The sequence below is a fragment of the Salvelinus fontinalis genome, chromosome 40 (genome assembly GCF_029448725.1).
Source record: "Salvelinus fontinalis isolate EN_2023a chromosome 40, ASM2944872v1, whole genome shotgun sequence".
NCBI classification, from domain to species: domain Eukaryota; kingdom Metazoa; phylum Chordata; class Actinopteri; order Salmoniformes; family Salmonidae; genus Salvelinus; species Salvelinus fontinalis.
Window position 1 is genome coordinate 22,143,592 of NC_074704.1, and position 23,330 is coordinate 22,166,921.

General features: G+C 45.0%; 1 protein-coding gene across 1 annotated transcript in view; it reads right to left on the reverse strand.

The window, feature by feature from the left end:
• Positions 1-341: 341 nt before the first annotated feature.
• LOC129840021 (mucin-5AC-like) overlaps positions 342-23,330 on the reverse strand; it is a 54,704-nt gene continuing 31,715 nt past the window's right edge. The window contains exons 4-6 of the mRNA XM_055907824.1: positions 9,889-10,046; positions 7,231-9,720; positions 342-4,484 (exon numbers count right to left, since the gene is read on the reverse strand). Coding sequence (XP_055763799.1) covers positions 3,553-4,484; positions 7,231-9,720; positions 9,889-10,046 — 3,580 coding nt within the window. The 3' untranslated portion in view covers positions 342-3,552. The remainder of the gene's footprint in view (positions 4,485-7,230; positions 9,721-9,888; positions 10,047-23,330) is intronic.

Here is a 23,330-nt window from a genome sequence, read left to right on the forward strand (position 1 = left end):
GTCATTGTACATTAGAACCTTTTAACTAGGCAAGTCAGTTAACATATTTTTTAAAAAGCATTATCCCCTTCTTGACATTTATGGACTGTAAATCTAAGCAATGTAACAGACCATAAGTAGAATTCAATCTGTTCCGATTAAGTGGACATATGCAGCACTGACCATGAAATGCAGTCTCCACAGATCTTCTGCGCTATGGATTGAATCTAGCCCCAAGGTGGTATTTGGAAATGAGCTGACTTCTCTGTACTTGCTATGGCCAACACTTACCCTGCGAGGGCCGCAGGCCACCATTTTAAATAGGTCATGAGTTGGAAGTGTTAATAATGAAAGAACAACAATGGCAAAAGAAAATCATTTTATTTTCTCTAAATAAAATGCATTGAAACATTGACAAACACATCAGTCCTTCACAGTCACAGAACCTCAAGGAATTATTACGTATTTAAACAAGCTGCCGTAATTTGAACTCCAATGTCAAAATGCCAACCTAATTTCAACAAAAATAGACATTAGAAGGGGGTTTCCCTTCATTTTAAAATAAAATTACAGAACTTTACAAAAAGAGGGGAAGACTCCACATCTTTCAGTACTAGTGATTCCCAGACATGTCAATTGGGTGTGATAGTTCTGTAACTTGCATGATATTGTAATTTACTACAGTGTAATTTCTACACCAGCTAGACGTGAATGTTTGTAGATGGTTTGATCAGTTACATAAAATACAAAAATGTACCAAAGCGTGTTCATGGAAGCACGGGCACTGAACACGGTCTAGTCACTTCATATCCCCTGATAACTATCGAAAAGATCTTTAAGAAATGCAGGCAAAACATCATACAAACAAAAGAAAAAAAAAAGGTCTACAAGTGTAGTGCCGACAGAAGTTCAAAGGTCACATCTTGGAATTTAAATAAACCATTACATCTACAACCATTAACCTTCATTCTCTAAAACAGGATCTGCTTAAATCTATAAATAATGTCACCTCTTCATCTACCGTACTTTAAAATATTCTCTACAAAATAAAAATCCAGTGGGTTCACGTCATTGCAATAAATGGTCCGAGTCTCCCCTTTTGGTAATACTATACACTAACAATATACAAAACACTACAGTGAGGAAACATTTAAAAACACACGAGATAAAGTCCAGCTTTGACCGATGCCTTGTGCGAGTCGCTTTGGGATTTTGGAGTAGAAGTGGCAGAGCCCTCAAATCGGAATGTACCAAACTGCCTTAGAAAATGGCAGCCACTTGGCTACACATGGAAAACGGCTTGAAAAAGACACTGGAGAATCTAGCTACCATTTCTATAAAAAAAAGGGCCCTTGCTTGCTGTGCCTGTGGTGGAAAAGGGTTTGATTCCCAGATACCTATAGTATCTACTAGCTCTGGCCTCACAGCAGAGTGGTTGTATCAACAGTCGAGTCCATCCCTATGGTATATGAAGGAGTGTCTCAGCGTTCACAGCTCTTCCAACCCCTGTTGGGACAACCACCCGTTTCTGTCCATCCAGGATCGTTGCCCCACACAGTGGACTGTCCTTAGGGCTCAAAGTTCAACCACAATTACAAAATTCATGTTTCTGCTAAATAGATGACACTCCTGTTGGAAAATCATCTTCAGCGAGGCTTAATGCAAGTTCCCATTTGAACACAAGTACCCTAATAGTAAAGACAGTGTTTGACTCATGTCAGATCAGGTTTCAAACTGAAGGTACATGGAGCAATAAATCAATTTTCAAACGCTCTATAAATCTATAGTATAGGCTTACTCATTTACTATATTCACAATCCACTGAGGTAATGCAAATTGTTTTCTTCACATGCAGTACCTTTCCACCCAGACACATATACACATCCACAAGGTTAACTCTGTACCACCATCCTTCAAATATAGTTCATGACTAACCCCTATATTAACCCGCAAAAACCCATGACTGGTCCCAAATCGGTTTGTGTCCATCTTGGCAATCTGTTGGTGCTGACCATCTGCCTAACGCCTATGGTCTTCATCACACCAAACAACCATAGGAGTTGGGCAGATGGTCAGCACCAACAGATCTGGTACCAGGCTAGTACCCAGCAGCCTCACAGAAGAACCGGTTATATCCCCAGAGTAATCTACTCAATAGTCTGTGTTTTCTTACACTCTGACCCTCTTCAATTACCTACTCATTTCTCCATTACCTCATATCAATGTCATGACCACTCCCACCCCCATTATGACATCATCCGTAACCACAGAAACAAGACCAAACATGAGGAAAACCACCCAGGATATGGGGCCAAGTCTTCAGAACAAAAACGTGAGTGCTTCTGACAAAGATACTAAAAATAAACCGATATTTCCGGTGGCCTTCATCGGAGTCAGCAGTAGCATGCAACAGAAACAATCCATTTCATTAGCACCCAGGTGTATTTCACTAAGCTGGATCACAAAATAGATCCTGCTTAGTGAAATACCACCCTGAAATGGTGGCATTCATCATAGAGATGATAAATAACCTTATTCTAACAGATACGGCCAACCAGTGTTCCACCTCAGCTGGTTCGAAGGCCTCTGGTTTGATGTCAGAAAAACACAGGAACTTGGCACATAGAAATAGAATCCCTAGAAAGGATAAAGGCCCTCAGCAATTGGAATGGGGATCCTGTGACTGTTCTAGGGATTCTATTTCTATGACTTGCTGCTCTCGAGTAAATCAAACCGTTTTGAAGCACAAAGCTAAGCAGGCATTGAGTGAGTGACAGGTTCAGGGTGATCATTATAGGATACTGGTCTAGTCAAGTGCAGTTTTTCATCAGTAATTCAGACCAATAATCATAAACCAAGTCAGTAGTGCAACATCTTCAGTGTTAACTGAACCACCTAGGACCCCCCATCAAAACATATTGCGTGTGTGTGAGGCTAGTGGTTAGAGCGTTGGGCCAGTAACCGAAAGGTTGCAAGAAAGAATCCCTGAGCTGACAAGGTAAAAATCTGTCTTTCTGCCCCTGAACAAGGCAGTTAACCCCGTGTTCCTAGGCCGTCATTGTAAATAAGAATTAGTTCTTAACTGACTTGCCTAGTTAAATAAAATGTTAAAATCCAGTAGTTTTAGCTTCAGTGGCTAACAAGTTGTCACTATTCTACCCAAATAGCTGGCCCAGAAGCTTCAGTCACCAGTCTAATCAAGGTAGTAACCCTCTGGGGCTGCTGGTGTGTAACCTAACATCGTTTTGGCATGAGAGAGAGGTGTAAATCCCAGTGTGAGTCAGTCTGTGATTGATATGACCGTGGTGTCAGTGTCCTTTGCCACCCATTCAAAAGGGATCATGTTTGAAAATACAGTGGTATAAGTTCAGTGTATCAAACAGTAGTGTTGTATTTGCAGTGGTGTTGAATGGCAAGTAAAGTAAAAGTAGCGTTGTGTACAGCAGTGATGTGACTGACAGACCTGGAATAATACTGTGGAGCAGTGTGTGCGACCATTAGTGGTGAGTCTTCACTGTGTGCGCACACACACACACACACACACACACACACACACACACGTCTCTACATCCCTCAGTGGTGTGTCTCCAGCTCCACCACTGTCCACTCACCCTGGGGGGACTGGCCGGGGGCCTCCGGGGAGAAGCTGCTGACCGACGTGACCGTGGCTGAGGGAGGGGTGAGGGGGGGCAGCAGGTTGGGCCACAGGCTGGCCTCCAGGGGGCTCAAGGTGCCTCCGGGCAGCAGGAGCAGGGAGGAGCAGCCGTCGCCCGTCAGCAGCAGGGTTTGGTTGATCAGCTGCTGGACAATGTCCACTTTCTTCCCCCAGTCCAGGTCCAGGGGAGACGGGCATTCTGGGGAGACGTCCCGGGACTCTTCCTGCTCGGCGGAGTCTGGAGAGGGACTGAGAGTGGAGGTGGAGTTGCTATCAGCTCCGTCCTCATCCAATACCTCTCGACGGTCACTGTTACCGTCAACCTTTTTCTCCAGCCGGGCTTCTTCGCGTTGTTCGAGCTGGACATTAACCTCAATTTCCTTCCCCTCTTCATCACTCTCCAGGGCTTCATAAATGGTATGGAGACCAGAGGAAGGCGAAAGCAGCACTGTTGCCTGCCCTTTTTGGGGCTGTTGTTGCGGTGACGTCTGCTGTGCCTGCTCCTCCAGCTCCTGCTGCCACTGCATGATCTGCTGCCTCTGCTTCAGCTCCTCCCTCAGCTTCTCCTCCTCCTGCTGCTGCTCCGCCTCCTTTTTCTTCATCTCCTCTCTCTTCTTCCTCACCTCTTCATCCTTTTCTTCTTTGGGTTTTCCCTGCTGTTCTCTGCGTTGCTGCAGTTCTAGTAGTTGTTGCTGGTGCCGTTCCAGCCTGCGGAGCTGGGGGCTGGCCTGTAGGCGAGGGCTCCGGGGGGGCAGGTCAGCACAGGTCAGCCTGGGTGGGGTCAAGAGGTCACAGTGGGGGTTGGGGTGGTGGTCACGGCGGTAGTGTGGCTGGGGGAGCACGTTGAGCCCTGCGAGGAAAAAGTGGAGATCACACCCGGTGGGAAGCGTGCGTTAGAAAGAGAGAAAGACAGACAAGTGAGAGGGAGCAGTGCAGTGTGGGTATTGTAGTCTACCAAGGAGACGTTAGTGGGAGGAGTTTAAGACCGAGTGATGTAGTGTTCTGGTGTTCTACACACGCAGTAAATATGTAGCGTCGAGATATTGTAATTTGCCTGTTAGTGGCTTGAGAAGTGATGTATTATGTATCATCACAGGCAACTTACAACTATTATAGTGTATGGGTAACTGCCAAAATAAAGGAAATGCCAATGTCTTAATAGGGTGTTGGGCCACCACGAGCCAGAACAGCTTCAATGCACCGTGGCATAGATTCTACAAGTGTCTGGAATGCTATTGGAGGAATGCAACGCCATTCTTACATGAGAAATTACATTTTCGGTGATGGCAGTGGAAAATGTCAGGCGCTGCTCCAAAAATCGCCCATGTGTGTTCAACAGGGTTGAGATCTGGTGACAGATTGCCAAGGCATATGGCTGACATTTTCCTGCTCATCAAACCATTCAGTGACCACTCGTACCCTGTGGGGGGCATAGCCACGGTAGCCAAAATAATGGCCAACCCAGCATATTTATACATGGCCTAAGCATGATGGGATGGTAATTGTTTACTTAACTCAGGAACCACACCTGTGTGGAAGCACCTGCTTTAATATACTTTGCAACCCTCATTTACTCAAGTGTCTCCATTATTTTGGCAGTTTTTCATACAATTCTGTTTGAACGCTAAATTGACAATTGTAGCTGGGCCTAATGGTTTAGGATAGCCCAAGTGTGTCTATATATGACTACTGAACCCAGGAACTACCTCCTCACTCACAAGGTATCATGGGCAAAGTGTGCAACATTGACAGCCTGAAAAGCAAAGCGTGTAAAAAGAGGTGGGGGCAGGGGTGAAGTGAAGCAATGGGAGAACAGGAGAAATGATGACAGCAGGGAGAGGCGAGAGGGGCGGGGCATTGGCTGGGGAAGTTAAAAGCAGAGAGCAAATATAGCAAACCATTTTCATTAACCTTTTCAAAATGTGACTTCCCAAAACAAAATACGCCGATAATATTTTTTTGTGTGCAATAAAGCAGCCCAACTTCCTGTATATGCAGTAACTACCAACTATAGTCTTGTGAAATTGGAGAAAAAAAAAGCTTGTGAGCAACCAACCATTTCCTTCAGTCCCCGTCGGGAGCTGGTGAGTAAGTGAAACATGCAAGACAAGACCTTTCACCATGCATCAGTACATAGACAGCAGCACCACCACATGTGAACTGGACTGCGTCTGAAATGCCACCCTACTGCCTATATAGTGCACTACTTTTGACCATGGCCAGTGCATTATTTAGGGAATAGGGTGCCATTTCGGACCAAGCCCTCAAACCAAACCAAAGCCAATGAGTGTCAGTCAGTGACATGCAAACAAGGCGTCCCAAGGGTAAAGTAGTTAAACAGTGCGGTTAAAATGGTGTGGGGTGGACATGCACTTATAGATATAACAGAGACATCTCAAACAATGTAGAGGCCAGGCAGAACGGAAACAAAAAAGGCAAAACACACATTACTAGAGGAAAAGAAACACTGGTGGGTATGCTCTTCTGTTCGGATGATGGTGAACCTTCTTGACGTTGTTTCTCAGTTCGTTTGGTGATGGAGGAATCCAGTGGAGCAAGGAAGGGTCACTCCACCAGGTCTTACATAAGGGGGGGGGGGGGGGGTCACAGTGCAGAGGAGCAGCAGCTGAGGGAAGGTGGGAGTTTGATTGACATACTCCATAATGTCTCTGTTGAGCCCTATTCTAGATGGTGGGAGTCGGGTGAGGAGTGTGTGTGTGTTTATAGGTATGTGAGGATGTAGGTATGAATGCTTCCTTGCTGGGAGACCAGTAGTGCTTTTGAATCCATATGCCCCACGGGTACATAATGTCTCCCCACATAAGGTTGACACAACCTTGACTCCCATGTTATAGGACTTAATATATGTGATAGGTACAAAATGTGCCATCCAAACTCCCCAATCCCCACTTGAATAAAACTGTCCGGGAGAGAGGAGTCATGTTAAATATCTAATCTTTATTTAAAGCTTGGTAATGGTAAATACTCCAAAAGGACAAACGTAAGAAAGAGGGGCAGTCTAACCTTAAAGTGCAGAAGGAAAGGGGGAGTGCTTGGGGGAGGCGGACAGATGTCTGTTTCTTAATGATGGAAAACAGCAAGAAAATACAAGATTAACATTCATCTGCATTTTCTTGTTCAGTAAAAAAGTAGCGGATAAATACAAAGTTTAACATTTCGTTCCACATTTTCTTTCGTTATGTTTCTTCTTGGTTTTCTTAAGAGCTGCGTCACAACAGCCCAGTCAATGCAAATCAAACCAAACCAGTTCATGTTTCAGATCTGTTCATTAAAAAGAAAAACACACATTCTAATAGTAATAGTCGTAGCTATTGCACATACAGGAGTTAAGCCATATACTCATAAGGTAATATCATACGAGGGAAGTGGCACTGCTGTATTGAAAGTCTTTATTTCTTCCCGTCCCTATTTTTGCTCAGTTTTTTTATTAGCATTTTGATCACATCCACCCCAGTTGAAGGTTGGGGACAAACAATGATGACTAAAACAGCAGAGGGCTCTGGGGAGGGGTGGGTAAAAGGTGTGTTACTGGGTATGTAGGGAAGTAGGGGGGGGGGGGGGCGACTATACGTTACCTGTGAGAGAGTTCTCAGTGTTTTCACAGACAGTGGAGTAGTAGGGCGGTTGGGTGACACGGGGGCCCTCCCCGGGCTGCTGGGGGGCCACGAACAGCGCAGGGTCCAGGGGTTTCAGATCCCCCATGTCCCCTAGCTCTGTCTCAAGCGTCCCACACAACATGTACTGCTGCTCCTCTGGGTTGGAGACTAGAAGGGAGTCTGCCGAGGCAGCCTGTTGCTGGGGCGACGGCATGGTCAGCTCCTGGATGAGTGACGGGTCCTTGGCCTCCTCAGGCAGCTCCTCCAGGGAGAAGATGCCGGGGCTCTTGGCGCAGCTCTCAGCCGTGGAGTGGTTATTGGAGTTGGTGTTGGACGCCGTCATGTCATAGGCGTAGGATGCCGCCGAGTTGGCAGACTGGGGGGTGTCTCCGCCCTCGTCTGTGCCTCCACTGGTCTCCTCCCCTTCCTCCAGGGCAGACAGGCAGCGCTGGGCGCCGGGCTTGCTGTCAAAGGCGGCAGTGTGGATGCCCTGGCCCAACTCGTCCAGCTGGGCCTCGCCCTCCGTGTCGCTGGCCTCATCCTCCGTGGTGGAGGAGGACGAGGGGTTGGACGTGGGTGATGTGGCGGGGTCCCCTGGGACCTCGTTTGCTGGCAGGGTCTCTGCCACCTCCCCGTCTCCGTCCTCTCTCACCAGGTGGATGCCCAGGTCCTCCAATTCAGGCTGGAGGGAGAGCACGGGGGCCAGGGCAGCAGGCAGGGTGTGGAGCTTCCCCCCCTCAGAGCGGGACTCCACCCCGGAGCTGCTATTGTAGTCACAGAGCTCCTCTGGGGTGCTGGTCTCGCTGCTGCTGTGGACAGCCAGCTCCGTAGCGCTTAGGGTGCTGGAGTGTGACATGCCGTGGCCAGAGGCAGCTATGGGGGACAGGGAGTGCAATGGGGCTAGGGTCTCTTTCTCAAGTGGAGATGCAGGGGCAGGCTGGTGTGAGGGCTCATGCAGAGCTGGAACAAATGGTGTGGCAGGCAGCCAGGGCTGAGCAGAGTACTGGGTGGGTGTCTCCATATCAGCCTGCCAGGGGTCTGAGGGGCTGGTAGGGGTCTGCAGGGGGGAGGCTGAGGCAGCCTGGGGGTGCGGCTGGGCCCAGGGGTCAAAGGAGTTGGGGTTGGGTTGGTCCCACTGGGCGGCCAGGGCAGAGGGCAGCAGCGGGGCAGGCAGGGCTTGGTTCAGGTTGTCCAGTCTCTCATCCTCCGCAAAGTCATCCTCGTCTGCATTCCCGTAGCTCTCCAGCCCGCTCTCTGTCACCCCCTCACTGGCCATCTCCACATCGTCATCCTCATCCTCGTCACGCCTCACTCTTCTCGGGTCATCCGCCCGTTCCGAACCCACCTCCATGTCGCACACCCGGTCTCCGTCTTCATCGTCGTCATCAAAATCATTGGTCGGGATGTCGGGCACCTTCTCGAAGTCAGGCGAGCCAGCCGAGGCAGACATGCCCTCCATGTCGATGGCACCCTTCAGACTGGCGTCTCGTAGGTCATCCATACTCTCTGTGCCCTCCAGGACGCCCGGGGCGCTCAGCTCCGACGCCCCCTGCTGGCTGCAGCTCACCTCAGAGTCCAGCTCCGATAGCAGGGTGCCGCCTGCACGCCACCCTGAACCCGCAGGGCCGGCTGAGCCAGGCCTGGACTCTTCCGTGGGCTGGGAGCCGCTCATTTCTGACACAGACACCTGCTGGCTGCCCTCCCGCTCCTCGTCCTCTTCTTCATCCATGTTGAGCTGGGCTTTCTCTGAGGCATCCGGAGGGCTGGATGTAGCCCTAGCTACTGCTGCGGGGATGTCCTGGTGTAAGGTCTGGTCTGGTGCTGGCTGTGTCAGGGCTGCTGGGACAGTCTCTGGTCGTTCAGACCTCTCCTCCTGTGCAACAGTGACTAGTGAGTCCTGTGGTGGAGCAGGAGCCAGTCTGAGTGGGCTCTGTGGTGGAGATGGAGAAGTAGTATCCTGAGGAGTTGGGGCTGAAACCTCTTCTCTGGGCTCCAGGGCCACTGCTGGCAAAGACGCAGACACTGGTGCTGGGACTTCTGAAGCTGCCATTTCTGGCTCCGCTGCGGCTGTCATGGCGACTGTTGCCACGGCAGCTGCTGCTGCAGACTTGGGAGCTCCAGGTCTGGCAGTGAAGGGCAGGACAGACTGGGTTGGTTTGAAGGCTCGTTTGACCGACTGGGGGGTGGTGCTGCCCATGGGCTTGTTGCTGGGGGAGGTAGGGGGGGTCTTGCCCTGGGGCTGTCGTGTGGCAGGGGGCCGCGTGGTGGGAGGGGCTTTACGTGTGGGCAGGGGCTTGGGGTCCTGTGATTTAGGGCGGGCTGGCTTGGTGTCTGCCGCCTTGGTGGGATGGGGCCTTTTGGAGGCGGGCTCGGGTCTGGAGGATGCAGTCGCTTCAGGTTTGGTCGTTTTGGTAGTGGCGGATGTTACCGGATTTCTGGCTGCGGTAGTGGTTGCTGGTCTGCTGACATCTGTAACAGAGCAGAAATAATTTAAACATGTTTATCTCTTCAACGAAAAATATAAAAATGGTACCTTCAAGTTGATTTTGAGATACATACAGGTGATGCTCACAAGACCAATCCAAATAGAATCAAGTGGGTTTCATTCATGGTACAAAACTTGTAAGGCATGTGCACCTTTCTTGGCAGGGCCTGTAGGTTTGGGTGCCTGCGCTGCGGTAGTCCTGCCAGTAGAGGGGGCTGTGGTGCCGACTCTGGAAGCTGCAGGTCTGCTGGAGCCTCCAGTGGCTGGCTTGGATGTGCCCATTAACAGTCCAGTGTGACCAGTGGCAGGCCTGGGGAAGAACACACTTTATTTAGCCAGGTAGGTTATGGAGAACACATTCACATCAACAATAACCTGACCAAGAGGGCGCAATGATGGGCTCCCGAGTGGCGCAGCGGTCTAAGGCACTGCATCTCAGTGCTAGAGGCATCACTACAGACGCTGGTTCGATTCCAGGCTGTATCACAACCGGCCGTGATTGGGAGTCTCATAAGTCAGCGCACAATTGGCCCAGCGTCATCCAGGTTAGGGTTTGGCCGGAGTAGGCTGTCATTGTAAATAAGAATGTGTTCTTAACTGATTTGCCTAGTTAAATTAGGTAATTATTTTATAATTAAAATGATAAAATAACACCGACAGATGGCTGCCTCGTTTCTAGCTCCTAGGAAACTTTGTAGTATTTTGTTTATGTATTATTTCTTACATTGTTAGCCCAGAAAAATATGCATCTTACATACAGCTGGGAAGAACTATTGGATATCAGAGTGGAGGTAACTCACCAGCATTACAACCAGGAATACAACTTCCTCGAAGCAGATTCTTTGTTCGCACCCCCAAGGTCGACACAAAACAACACCGGCGAAGGAGAGGTACTCGGAGCAGTCTTCTAGTCTGATTTAGGAGGCACGCCCCACCACCCACCACTTCTGAGTATATTACTCGCTAATGTTCAGTCTCTGAATAATAAAGTTGACGAGCTCAGGGCGAGGGTGTATTTCCAGAGAGACATCAGGGACTAACACTCCGTTTCATGGAAACATGACTCTCTTAGAACATACTGTCCGAGTCGGTCCAGCCAGTTGGGTTCTCAGTTCATCACGCAGACAGGAATACCTATCTCTCCGGGATGAAGGGCTGGGGTGTATGTGTCATGATTAACAACTCATGGTGTAAGTGTGATAACATACAGGAACTCAAGTCCTTTTGTTCACCCGACCTAGAATACCTCAATCAAATGCCGACCGTATTATCTCCCAAGATAATTTTCTTCGGTTGTAGTCACAGCCGTGTATATTCCCCCTCAAGTCGATACCACAACGGCCCTCAATGGACTTTATGCAAACTGGAAACCACATATCCTGAGGCTGCATTTATTGTAGCTGGGATTTTAACAAAGGAGATTTGAGGAAATGGCTGCTGAAGTTCTAGGAACATATCAACTGTAGTACTTACGTAAAAACTCTCAACCAACTTCTGGGATGCCTACCACACCCTCCTTTTGGCAAATCTGACCACAACTCCATTTTGCTCCTCCATTCCTATAGGCAGAAACTTAAACAGGTAGTACCCGTGCTAAGGACTATTCAACGCTGGTCTGAAAAATTGTAATCCGATGCTTCAAGATTGTTTTGATCACGCGGACTGGGATATGTTCTGGATACATTCCAAGAATAATAGACAAATATACTGATACAGTGACTGAGGTTATCAGGAAGCATATAAGATATGGTTGTACCATCTATTAAAACCTACCCTAACCAGAAACCGTGGATAGATGGCAGCATTCGCGCAAAACTAAAAGCGTGAACCACCGCATTTAACAATGGCAAGGTGACTTGGAATATGTCAGAATACAAACAGTGCAGTTATTCCCTTCGCAAGGCAATCAAAACAGGCAAAGCGTCAGTAAAGAAACAAAGTGGAGTCGCAAACCAGCGGCTCAGACACGAGACGTATGTGGCAGGGTCTACAGACAGACTACAAAAGGAAAACCAGTCACTTCGGACACCGACGTCTTGCCCCTGGACAAGCTAAACACCTTCACCCGCTTTGAGGAGAACACAGTGCCACTGATGAGGCCCGCTACTAAGGATTGTGGGTTCTCCTTCTCCATGGTCAACGTGAGTAAGACATTTAAGCGCATTAACCCTCGCCATCTGAGCCAGCAGCCTTGAATCTCAAGCCACGTCCTCAGAGCATGCGCAGACCAGCTGGCGGGTGTGTTTATTGACATATTCAATCTCTCCCTATCCCAGTCTGTTGCCTCCACATGCTTCAAGATGTCCACCATTGCTTTCTTGGGAACAGAAACAAAGGTAACTGAACTAAATGACTAAAATCGCCCTGTAGCACTCAGGTCATTCTCATGAAACCATTAAAATACCATGGCAGTAATGATTTTAAATATAAAAACATCTAACTTAGTAATATAACAAAATATAATAAAGATGTGTTCTCTACCTTGAACAGAGTAATTTCAACATAGGAATGAATTATTCTTGTATTTTATTGCATTTTCTGCTGAATTTTTCATTACAACAATGCGTCCAGCTCTTTGGAAAAATTAAGTGCCCATGACTGTTTACACAGAGAATTTTAAAAATAAAGTTTGATTTTTGAATGAAGCAACACATCTGCCAGTACCTTCAAAATGGCTACCAGTTAAGCAGATCTCTTCATATTTCCAGTTAAAAGTTAAACATTCTTTTGTCAGACTGCATACACGACAGTATTGATTATCATTACCGATACAGGTAGTTTAACATTTAGAAAAACGTTACATTTTAAATCTATGAAAATATACTTCATTAATCTCTAATTATGTACATCGAATAAAAATCTGTTTAGTCATCATGTCTTCTCTATTGTTAGCAAAACATGCTAAGGTTCGTCATCCTCAGCTCTCACAACACCATTCTCACTTAGCGCTGCAATTTAAGGCCAGTTGCGGTAGAGAGAACTTGTGTTTCGGTAATGAGAATTTAATCAGACTATATTAAAAAATATATATAATGAACTATTCATTTAAATATGATTTACTAATTGTTGATATTTTGCTTTCTGTCCTGTTTAATTGCAGACAGTCAGCAAGTGACAAAAAGAAAGCTTTAGCGAAGGATAGGCTGACAATTGAGAAAAAGTTGACATCAACCCGGAACTGCTGGAAAAGTACAGAAGGCGAGAGATAGTTTAGGTGTTGGAGGTTACAACAAGCGTAATTAGTATATATAGTCTACAGGAAGCCTACACCCTCATACAGTGTCTGTAGGATGTCAAATCCCTACAGTGTTAGGAAGTATACACATCCACCACAAACAATCAGTAAGCCATTTAGTTTATACCATAGGATGTCCACACACAGTCTAAGTGTAAGCTATTCAGTCCCTTCTATCGGACACACACACGGTCAGTAAGCCATTCCGTCTCTACTATAGGATGACGTGTACATAACAGCAAGATTTTTCCCATGTTTTGAGACATGCTAATTTCATGTCATGCTTCCTTTCCATTTCCAGATATCAAAAGCAAAATTGTAAACTCAAAACTCAAGATCTGACAAAAGAAGCAACATGAAGAAAAAAAGTGCCAGGAAAATTCAAAAAAGGTATTTCAGAAAAAAAACAGAACAGAAGAAAGAAAACACTATTGAAATTGAGATCAAAGTTGCGCTACACAGAAGAGAAGCTGCTGGAGAGGACCAAAGAGATGATCAACCTAAAGAAAATACTTGATGATGGCCAAGAGGAAGCAGGTAATTGTCAACATGGAAGGCAGAGCGGTCCAGAAGAGAACTACAAAGCGAAGTCATCAGAGAACATTACCCAGTAACCAGCCAGAGAAGACTAATGCGTAAACTTGTTAGCCACTTTTTCACTTTCGTAAACTTGTCTCCACTGTAATAAAATGGGAAATCCAGAGACATTCGGACAAAGGGCCAGATATTCTGAAAGAGAGCCTTAATGGAAACTATAGCAAATCTTAATATAAGATGTGTCTGAGAATCCAAGGCTCAATTCTTTAAACTTAAAACCATTTTGGATTGGCCAGCGACGAGTCAGACAAAGAAACATGCTTGCAAATGGCATGAACACTTTGGCTTGAAGATAAAGAAGCTGCACCAGCTTGGGGTCATAGAAACATCATCCCCAAGGGACACTACAGGCCAGTGTGTGTAGTGATGATGACATGTGCTGTTTTTATGTGTTCTATTTTTTTATGTACTTTTGAAGCACTGCAAAATTAAATTGATTGTACTTGAATCCATGATTGTGCCAATATTCTAATTTATTTTCTACATTCAATTTTTGTTTAAACATACCTCAGCCTTAGAATACTTATGACCAAAATCAACCTCAATTCCGAAACCTATGTATCATTACCGCAACAGGTGTTCGTTTTATTTTAATTTAATGAAAGGAAAAACTGTAGTTTGCTTTTAATTGCAGGCTTGACACAATTTTGAAAATATGTCATGTTTCAATGAAATATAAATTAGGTTGTAGATTTCGGAAGGTGTAGCGGTAATGAGCAGTCAAAATCAAATAAAAATGTTAATTTAAAAATATATATTATTTCAGAGTTTCAAGTAACTGTGCATGGCTTAAATTCCTTTAAAAAAATGAAAATGTATTAGCTTTCCAAATGGTCTTGACGTTTTCAGATTAAGGACTTGTTTTGGAAAATATGTTCAAAAAGGTGTTAAAATGTCAGTAAATGTTTTTTAATTAATGCTCAAACACTTCAGACGTTGTTATTAATGCCTAAAAAGGAAATTTGATACAAGTCTTTAAAGATTTCATGTTTGAAATCTTTGAAACCAAGATTGTGAGAATCACCCACTCCTGTCATCATGAAATGAGAGACTTTGAGAGACTAGTCAAGGATCATATCACCTCCACCTTATCACCCTAGACCCACTTCAATTTGCTTACCGCCCCAATAGATCCACAGATGATGCAATCGCCGTCACACTGCCCTATCCCATCTGAACAAGAGGAATACCTATGTAAGAATGCTGTTCATTGACTACAGCTCAGCATTCAACACCATAGCACCCTCCAAGCTCGAGGCCCTGGGTCTGAACCCCGCCCTGTGCAACTGGGTCTTGGACTTCCTGACGGGCTGCCCCCAGGTGGTGAGGGTAGGAAAACAACACCTCCACTTCACTGATCCTCAACACTGGGGCCCCACAAGGGTGTGTGCTCAGCCCCCTCCTGTACTCCCTGTTCACCCATGAGAGCGTGGCCAAGCACGCCTCCAATTCAATCAAGTTTGCAGATGACACAACAGTAGTAGGCTTGATTACCAACAACAACGAGACAGCCTAAAGGGAGGTGGTGAGGGCTCTGGGAGTGTGGTGCCAGGAAAATAACCTCACTCAACATCAACATAACAAATGAGATGATCGTGGACTTCAGGAAACAGCGAAGGGAGTACCCCCCTATCCACATCGATGGGACCGTACTAGCCGGCAACCACCAGGTACTCAACCCTGCACCTTAGAGACTGCTGCCCCATGTACATAGTCATTGAACACTGGTCACTTTACAATATCTACATATGAAGTAGGGTAAACATTACTATTCTAGTCAAGGATCATCCTATAACTACTGCTCTACATTTTCTATTCATAATGTCTACACACACACACCATCATATACATTACAGCCTGACATTGCCATATCTCCATCTTAATTCCTTTTGGAGATTTGTGTGTATTGTTAGGTATTATTGCACTGTTGGAGCTAGAAACAAGCATTTCGCTACACCCGCGATAACGTCTGCTAAATATGTGTATGCAACCAATAAAACGTGATTCGATTTTGACAATAGAAGACATGAGATTTTTAAGAGTAGTCTTGCCATACAATAAAAACAGACCTGTTTGCTTTAATGAAAACTGAGTTCAGAGAAGACCCTCAAGGGCTAAATGGACACCATCTGCTGTTCACAAGAAGGAATACCTACTGACATTGCACAGTGTACAAACATATTTTGAGCTGTACCCGGTTTGCCCTCAGAACAGCCTCAAATATGTATCGACTCTAGGTGTCAAAAGCTTTTCACAGGGATGCTGGCACATGTGTCAAGTTGGCTGGATGTCCTTTGGATGGTGGACCATTCTTGATGCACACAGGAAACTTGTGAAAAACCCAGCAGTGTTGCGGTTCTTGACACTCAAACCGGTGCACCTCGCACCTTCTACAATACCTGGTTCAAAGGCAGTTAAATCTTTTTTTTACCCATTTACCCACTGAATGGCACACATACAGAAGCCACGTCTCAATCTCAAGGCTTAGAAATCCTTTAACCTCACTAGGGTTAGTGGGACGGTAGCGTCCCACCTCGTCAACCGCCAGTGAAACTGCAGGGCGCCAAATTCAAAACAGAAATCCCATAATTAAAATTCCTCAAACATACAAGTATTTTACACTATTTTAAAGATACACTTGTTGTAAATCCAGCCACAGTGTCCGATTTCAAAAAGGCTTTACGACGAAAGCACAAACAATTATGTTTGGTCAGAGCCAAGTCACAGAAAAACAGCAATTTTTCCAGCCAAAGAGACGAGTCACAAAAAGCAGAAAGAGATAAAATTCATCACTAACCTTTGATGATCTTCATCAGATGACACTCATAGGACTTTATGTTACACAATACATGTATCTTTTGCTCGGTAAAGTTCATATTTATATCCAAAAATCTGACATTACATTGGCGTGTCATGTTCAGTAGTTCCAAAACATCCGGTGATTTTGCAGAGAGCCACATCAATTTACAGAAATACTCATAATAAACATTGCTAACAGATACAACTGTTATGCATGGAATTTTAGATCCACTTCTCCTTAATGCAACTGCGGTGTCAGATTTTTTAAAAAATGTACAGAAAAAGCACACCATGCAATAATCTGAGTACAGCGCTCAGAGCCCAAACAGATATCCGCCATGTTGTGTAGTCAACAGAAGTCTGAAATAGCATTATAAATATTCACTTACCTTTGCTGATCATCAGAATGCACTCCCAGGAATCCCAGTTCCACAATAAATGTTTGTTTTGTTCAATAATGTCCATCAATTATGTCCAAATACCTCCTTTTTGTTCACGCGTTTAGCCCAGTAATCAAAATGAATGAGGCGCGATCACTAGGTGCAGACGAAAAGTCAAAAGGTTCCATTACAGTCTGTAGAAACATGTAAATCGATGTATAGAATCAATCTTTAGGATGTTTTTAACATAAATCTTCAATAATGTTCCAACCGGAGAATTCCTTTGTCTTCGGAAATGCAATGGAACGCAAGCTAACTATCACGTGAATACACATGGTCAGCTCGTGGCAGACCTCTGACTCAATCCCCTCTCATTCGCCCCCACTTCACAGTAGAAGCATCAAACAAGGTTCTAAAGACTGTTGACTTCTAGTGGAAGCCTTAGGAAGTGCAATATGACCCCATAGACACTGTTAATTCGATAGGCAAAGAGTTGAAAAACTACAAACCTCAGATTTCCCATTTCCTGGTTGGATTTCTCTCAGGTTTTTGCCTGCCATATGAGTTCTGTTATACTCACAGACATCATTCAAACAGTTTTAGAAACTTCAGAGTGTTTTCTATCCAAATATACTAATTATATGTATATTCTAGCTTTTATGGCTGAGTAGCAGGCAGTTTAATTTGGGCACGCTTTTCATCCAAAATTCCCAATGCTGCCCCCCTACCCTAGAGAAGTTAACCGGTCTCCTGCCCTTCATCTACACTGACTGAAGTTGATTTAACAAGTGACATCAATGGGGGATAATAGCTTTCACCTGGTCAGTCTCATAGAAAGAGCAGTTGTTCCTAATGTTTTGTGCACTCAGTGTAGGACTTCGGTTCAGTACCATTCGATCAGCTGCCTAAATGTCGGCTAACAGGCTTGGGACTTTTCTATGATCAATTCACTCTAAACCTTCAAAAGTCAGTAGTGGTTATTCACCTGCTCAGTGCCCACCATACAGTAAGCTAGAAGAGTCTAGGGCTGTCCTGCACTAAATAAAAGCAATTTCAAGAGGCAACAGAAAACCATTAACAAGGCCCATTCATTGTCTGCCTGCAACGCATTGCTTAGTCATTTTCTGAACCCAGTCAAGTGGGGGAAGAGGAAATGATACAGGGAATGATGGAGTGGGAAAGAGTGATTGTGGAAAAATAACAGGATGTGGGGGAGGGTCGCACTCAGAGGGTTGAGAGGTGTACTATTCCAAGGACAGAGGAGAGACTAATCGATGGGCTATCAAGCTCCCAGTCTACCCCTCATATTTTAGGGGGTTAGAGTCAGACATGAGCCACTGATCCATTAAACACTCCCAATTCTTAACAGTGGAGCTCAACCTTCCCAAGGGTCATGTTCAGTGGGCACAAAAAACTGAACAGTAGGTAATATACTTGTCTAATAGAGGTCAGTTTCTAAATTACCCCTCTCCTGGCTGAGGTTATGGATTTGGATGGTAAGCTGATCCTAGATCTGCCATTCGTTCACTTGAACAGGTGCCAGGCAGCTGTGGAGAAGCCACAGGATCCAGACTTGCCCTTTTCCAGAGCAAGGCAGTGCCCATCCCCCTGCATTCTACTGAGTGAACTGAATGTCAAGTGTGTGTGTGTTTGTGTGTGTTTGTGTGCCCTTGCATTTATGAGCACACTTGACCGATTATCCTTACGCTATGCAACAGCAGAGCAGGGAATAGTAACGTACATCTACAGAGCTATGCTTGGACACGTGTGATACTGTTGTGTGCAATCTACATGTACAGACTGGTGGAGGCGTTCACATTGACAGGCTTGTGCGATGAGTTGTAGCCCATGCTACAGAGCGCTACATTCAAAACAGTTGCTTAAAAAAATGGGCAATTCATTTGATTAGCTTAAGGCTATACTACACTATGCTACCAGCGTTTTTCTGCACACAGAAGAACCAGGTGTAATGAAACAATGGCAGCACTGTATTTGTGCAAAAATCGATGCTTTGCTTATCATTTCTATAGAACAGATTCATACGTACACAGTGTCTAAAACAAAAAAGGGATAGGAAACAGAAGAACTGACCGTTTTATGGCATCGTTGCGATTCAATCAATTACCCCAATATCCGTCATGCTGTTCTTCTGATTGGTTCGCCATGGTTTGGACACAGATTCAATCACAATGACAAAAACTCGCGGTCGTACGAGGGGCCTGAAGTGGTTCGGCCGAGCACGCCTGGCCACAAACGCCTCTCCCACAAGAACGGCCATTTGTTTCCATTTGTTAGCGGGATCAAATAAAGGCTGCGAGACTCAAAAGGCCTTGAGGTTTCGCCATTATTATACTGTAGTAGCGTGCGTCGATGGGACAGAGGGAGCAGGACCTTGATTGTATGGTAAAGAGCAGCGAAACAAGAAAGCGGTCATGCTGTACCTTCAGATGACATGGGGAATTAGTTGAAGACAGGCGGGGTGAGCCGCGTTAGACGAGATTGCATTCAACGAGGGAGGAAAGGAAGAAAATAAGGTTGAGGGAAAGAAACTACAAACAGGTACGCAGTGATGAAACGAGCAAGCGACAGAACTAACATGACGGAAGAAAGAGGGAGAGAGTGGACAGAAAACTAAACGCACATGGAAGCAGATTGCCTTCCTATCTGGGTCAGTTCCACGTAGGGAACGCGAAATGACAAGAGCACTGAATTAAGGTGGGAGAATGGAGAGCGAGAGATTGCCTCTGAAAGGAAGGAGGGAGAGATGGGAGGCGAGGCCAGTCATCTGTGCGTGCAGCGGTAACCTCACATGACCCTCCATCTCGTTTTCACAGAAAGACTCAGAACTGCCTGATCCTCAGGGAGGGAGTCAAGGAGGGATGTGAGTCAAAGCTCAGTGGAGTCCATCAGTATTAATTGCTTGGGTGGCACAGTAGTTCAGCGGCTTTGGTATATTTGTTGCGGCTACAAGGGATTGGTTAATGTCAACAAGGGATTCAAAGCCAATACTTGGTTGATATGCCTTAGTGGTGCAATAGATTCACAGCCGGTTTAAGTATACAACACGACAGGTTTATCCAAGATGTCACCAACCTATGAAAGCTTTGCCATAAAAAGAGGCTTAATTTCTAAACTTCAAAATTATTAATCATGCTCGACACGAGCCCTTTTCTACAATAAAATGTCAGCTTCCTCTGCTATTGAAAAAGTAATTCAATGGCAATTAAAAATATGACAATAATACAATAGGCTGTAACATTTGTTGGGTAAGAGTGAAAGTGTTGCCGGGATAGTTTCATTTGAGTCTCCCCCCTCCCTCTTTTCACTGTCAGACACAGCCAGGCTCCCTTGGCACCGCAAGTCGATAGATTAAAAATGCTGTTTTAAATCAAGCAGAGAGCCCCAGAGGTATACTTTATCCCTGTTGGAGGATGGCCATCTTCCCTGTCAGTTTCTCCTCACCCTCTCTTCTCTCCAGGGCCACCTTTCAGCAAATGGAACCTTGCCTCGGACAGTGCTCTGCTTGGCTAGTGAGCCGTCCAAAAAGAGCCTCTCGTGCGGCTTATTGAGACAGAAGGCATTCCTGGGGCTTGTGTTGGCCCACTGGAATGAAACATCCAATTACCAGAGAACAAGACCTAAAATCAGCTTTGTCTAGGTTTCAATGAAGTGGCTCTGCTGTGGAAGCCTCTAGCAACTGATCCAGAGACAGCCCATTTACTGAGGCATTGGGTACTATACTATCATAATGCGTATAGGGCATCTGCCTTAAACAGTAACTATGGCCTGCCAAGGCTGGCGCCAAAACCGCATGGTTTCATCCCCAGGGGGGGGGGGGATGGGGGGGGGGCAGGAACATTGTGTGACTGCATTTCACAAGCGCTAGAGTGAGAGTCAATTGTCTGCTTTTAGTTATTCAACAACTCTGTTATAATGCACGTTTGAGTCAGACTGCAACTCAAAAGGTATCAGACCTGCATAGATGGTCAATCTAATAGATCACATGAGGTGTAACTGCCATTTCATTACTGTGACCATTTTGATGGCATTCCCATATGGATGGCTCTCAACACATATTACCCCGTCTTATACAACACCCTGGATTCCTCCCATTCTCAAAGGGAGTCTTAAGGCCCACCAAAATGACAGATGCCCTCACAGGGGGAGGGAGGGGAGCAGCGGGAGGGTTTGGAGAGGGTGCTGGCTAAATTCCTGGTACTGTACATAAAGATGGGAGGAGTAAAGGAGGAGAGACAGAGGGATGGGCAGACAAAAACAAACTGCTTAAAACAGGACAAGGACACTGTCTCCAGACAGAGAAAAGGAGAGACTACAGACAGGGAATTAGAATCCCCCTCCGTCGCCATGGCACCCCCATACTGTGGCCAGCCAGATAATCAAGCTGTCAGACAGGCTAGTGACTGGTTGAAATCTTTAAAAAAGACTTACGTTAACAAATGTCCTTTTTAGGCATTAATAACAAGGTCTGAAGTGTTTGTGAGTATTAATTTAAAAACATCTGACAATTTAAACACCATTTTGAACAGGTTTTCCAAAACAAGTCCTTAAAAATCTCATTAGCGCAACGGTCTGAAAACGTCAAGACCATCAGGAAAGAAAATAAAAAAAACAACACTCAGTGTTAATGAGTGTTACTTGAAACACTGAAATATATATTTTTTAAATTAACATTTGATTGACTGATCTCGCCTTAAAATCGCAACACCTTCCGCAATCCACAACCTAATATTTTTTAAATTTAATTGAAACCTGACATTTTCAAAATATGGCAAGCCTACAATTAAAAGCAAACTACTATTTTTCCTTTCATTAAATTAACATAAAATGAACACATGTTGCGGTAATGATACATAGGTTTTGGAAATGAGGTTGATGATTTCGGTAATGATAATAAGTATACTAAGACTGTGGTATGGTTAAAAACTAAATTAGAAAATTAGATATTGGCACAATCATGGATTCAAGTTCAATCAATTTAATTTGCAGTGCTTCAAAAGTACAACGAACATAGGCTAAAAACAGAGAACACATAAAAACACCACATACAAAAACAGCACATGTCATCATCACTACACACACTGGCCTGTACAGTGTCCCTTGGGGATGATGTTTCTATGACCAAGCTGGTGCAGCTTCTTTATCTTCAAGCCAAAGGCTATGCCATTTGCAAGCATGTTTCTCTGTCTGACTCGTCGCTGGCCAATCCAAAATTGTTTTAAGTTTAAAGAATTGAGCCTTGGATTCTCAGACACATCTTATATTAAGATTTGCTATAGTTTCCATTAAGGCTCCCTTTCAGAATCTGGCCCTTATACAGAAGGTCTCTGGATTTCCCATTTTTTTATTTATTTTTTATTTTATTTAACCAGGTAGGCAAATTGAGAACACGTTCTCATTTACAATTGCGACCTGGCCAAGATAAAGCAAAGCAGTTCGACACATACAACAACACATAGTTACACATGGAGTAAAAAAAAACATATAGTCAATAATACAGTGGAAAAAAAAATAAGTCTATATACAATGTGAGCAAGTGAGGTGAGATAAGGGAGGTGAAGGCAAACAGATATATGTATAAATAAATAAAAATATAAAAAGGCCATGGAGGCGAAGTGAGTACAACACAGCAAGTAAAATAAAAAAAAAATAATAAAAAAAAAAAAAAATAAAACACTGGAATGGTTGGTTTGCATTGGAAGAAAGTGCAAAGTAGAGACAGAAATAATGGGGTGCAAAGGAGCAAAATAAATTAATAAATAAATACAGTAGGTAAAGAGGTAGTTGTTTGGGCTAAATTGTAGATGGGTTATGTACAGGTGCAGTAATCTATGAGCTGCTCTGACAGCTGGTGCTTAAAGCTAGTGAGGGAGATAGGTGTTTCCAGTTTCAGAGATTTTTGTAGTTCGTTCCAGTCATTGGCAGCAGAGAACTGGAAGGAGAGGCGTCCAAAGGAAGAATTGGTTTTGGGGGTGACTAGAGAGATATACCTGCTGGAGCGCGTGCTACAGGTAGGTGCTGCTATGGTGACCAGCGAGCTGAGATAAGGGGGGACTTTACCTAGCAGGGTCTTGTAGATGACCTGGAACCAGTGGGTTTGGCGACGAGTATGAAGCGAGGGCCAGCCAACGAGAGTGTACAGGTCGCAGTGGTGGGTAGTATATGGGGCTTTGGTGACAAAACGGATGGCACTGTGATAGACTGCATCCAATTTATTGAGTAGGGTTTTGGAGGCTATTTTGTAAATGACATCACCGAAGTCGAGGATTGGTAGGATGGTCAGTTTTACAAGGGTATGTTTGGCAGCATGAGTAAAGGATGCTTTGTTGCGGAATAGGAAGCCAATTCTAGATTTGACTTTGGATTGGAGATGTTTGATGTGGGTCTGGAAGGAGAGTTTACAGTCTAACCAGACACCTAGGTATTTGTAGTTGTCCACATATTCTAAGTCAGAGCCGTCCAAAGTAGTGATGTTGGACAGGCGGGCAGGAGCAGGCAGCGATCGGTTGAAGAGCATGCATTTGGTTTTACTTGTATTTAAGAGCAGTTGGAGGCCACGGAAGGA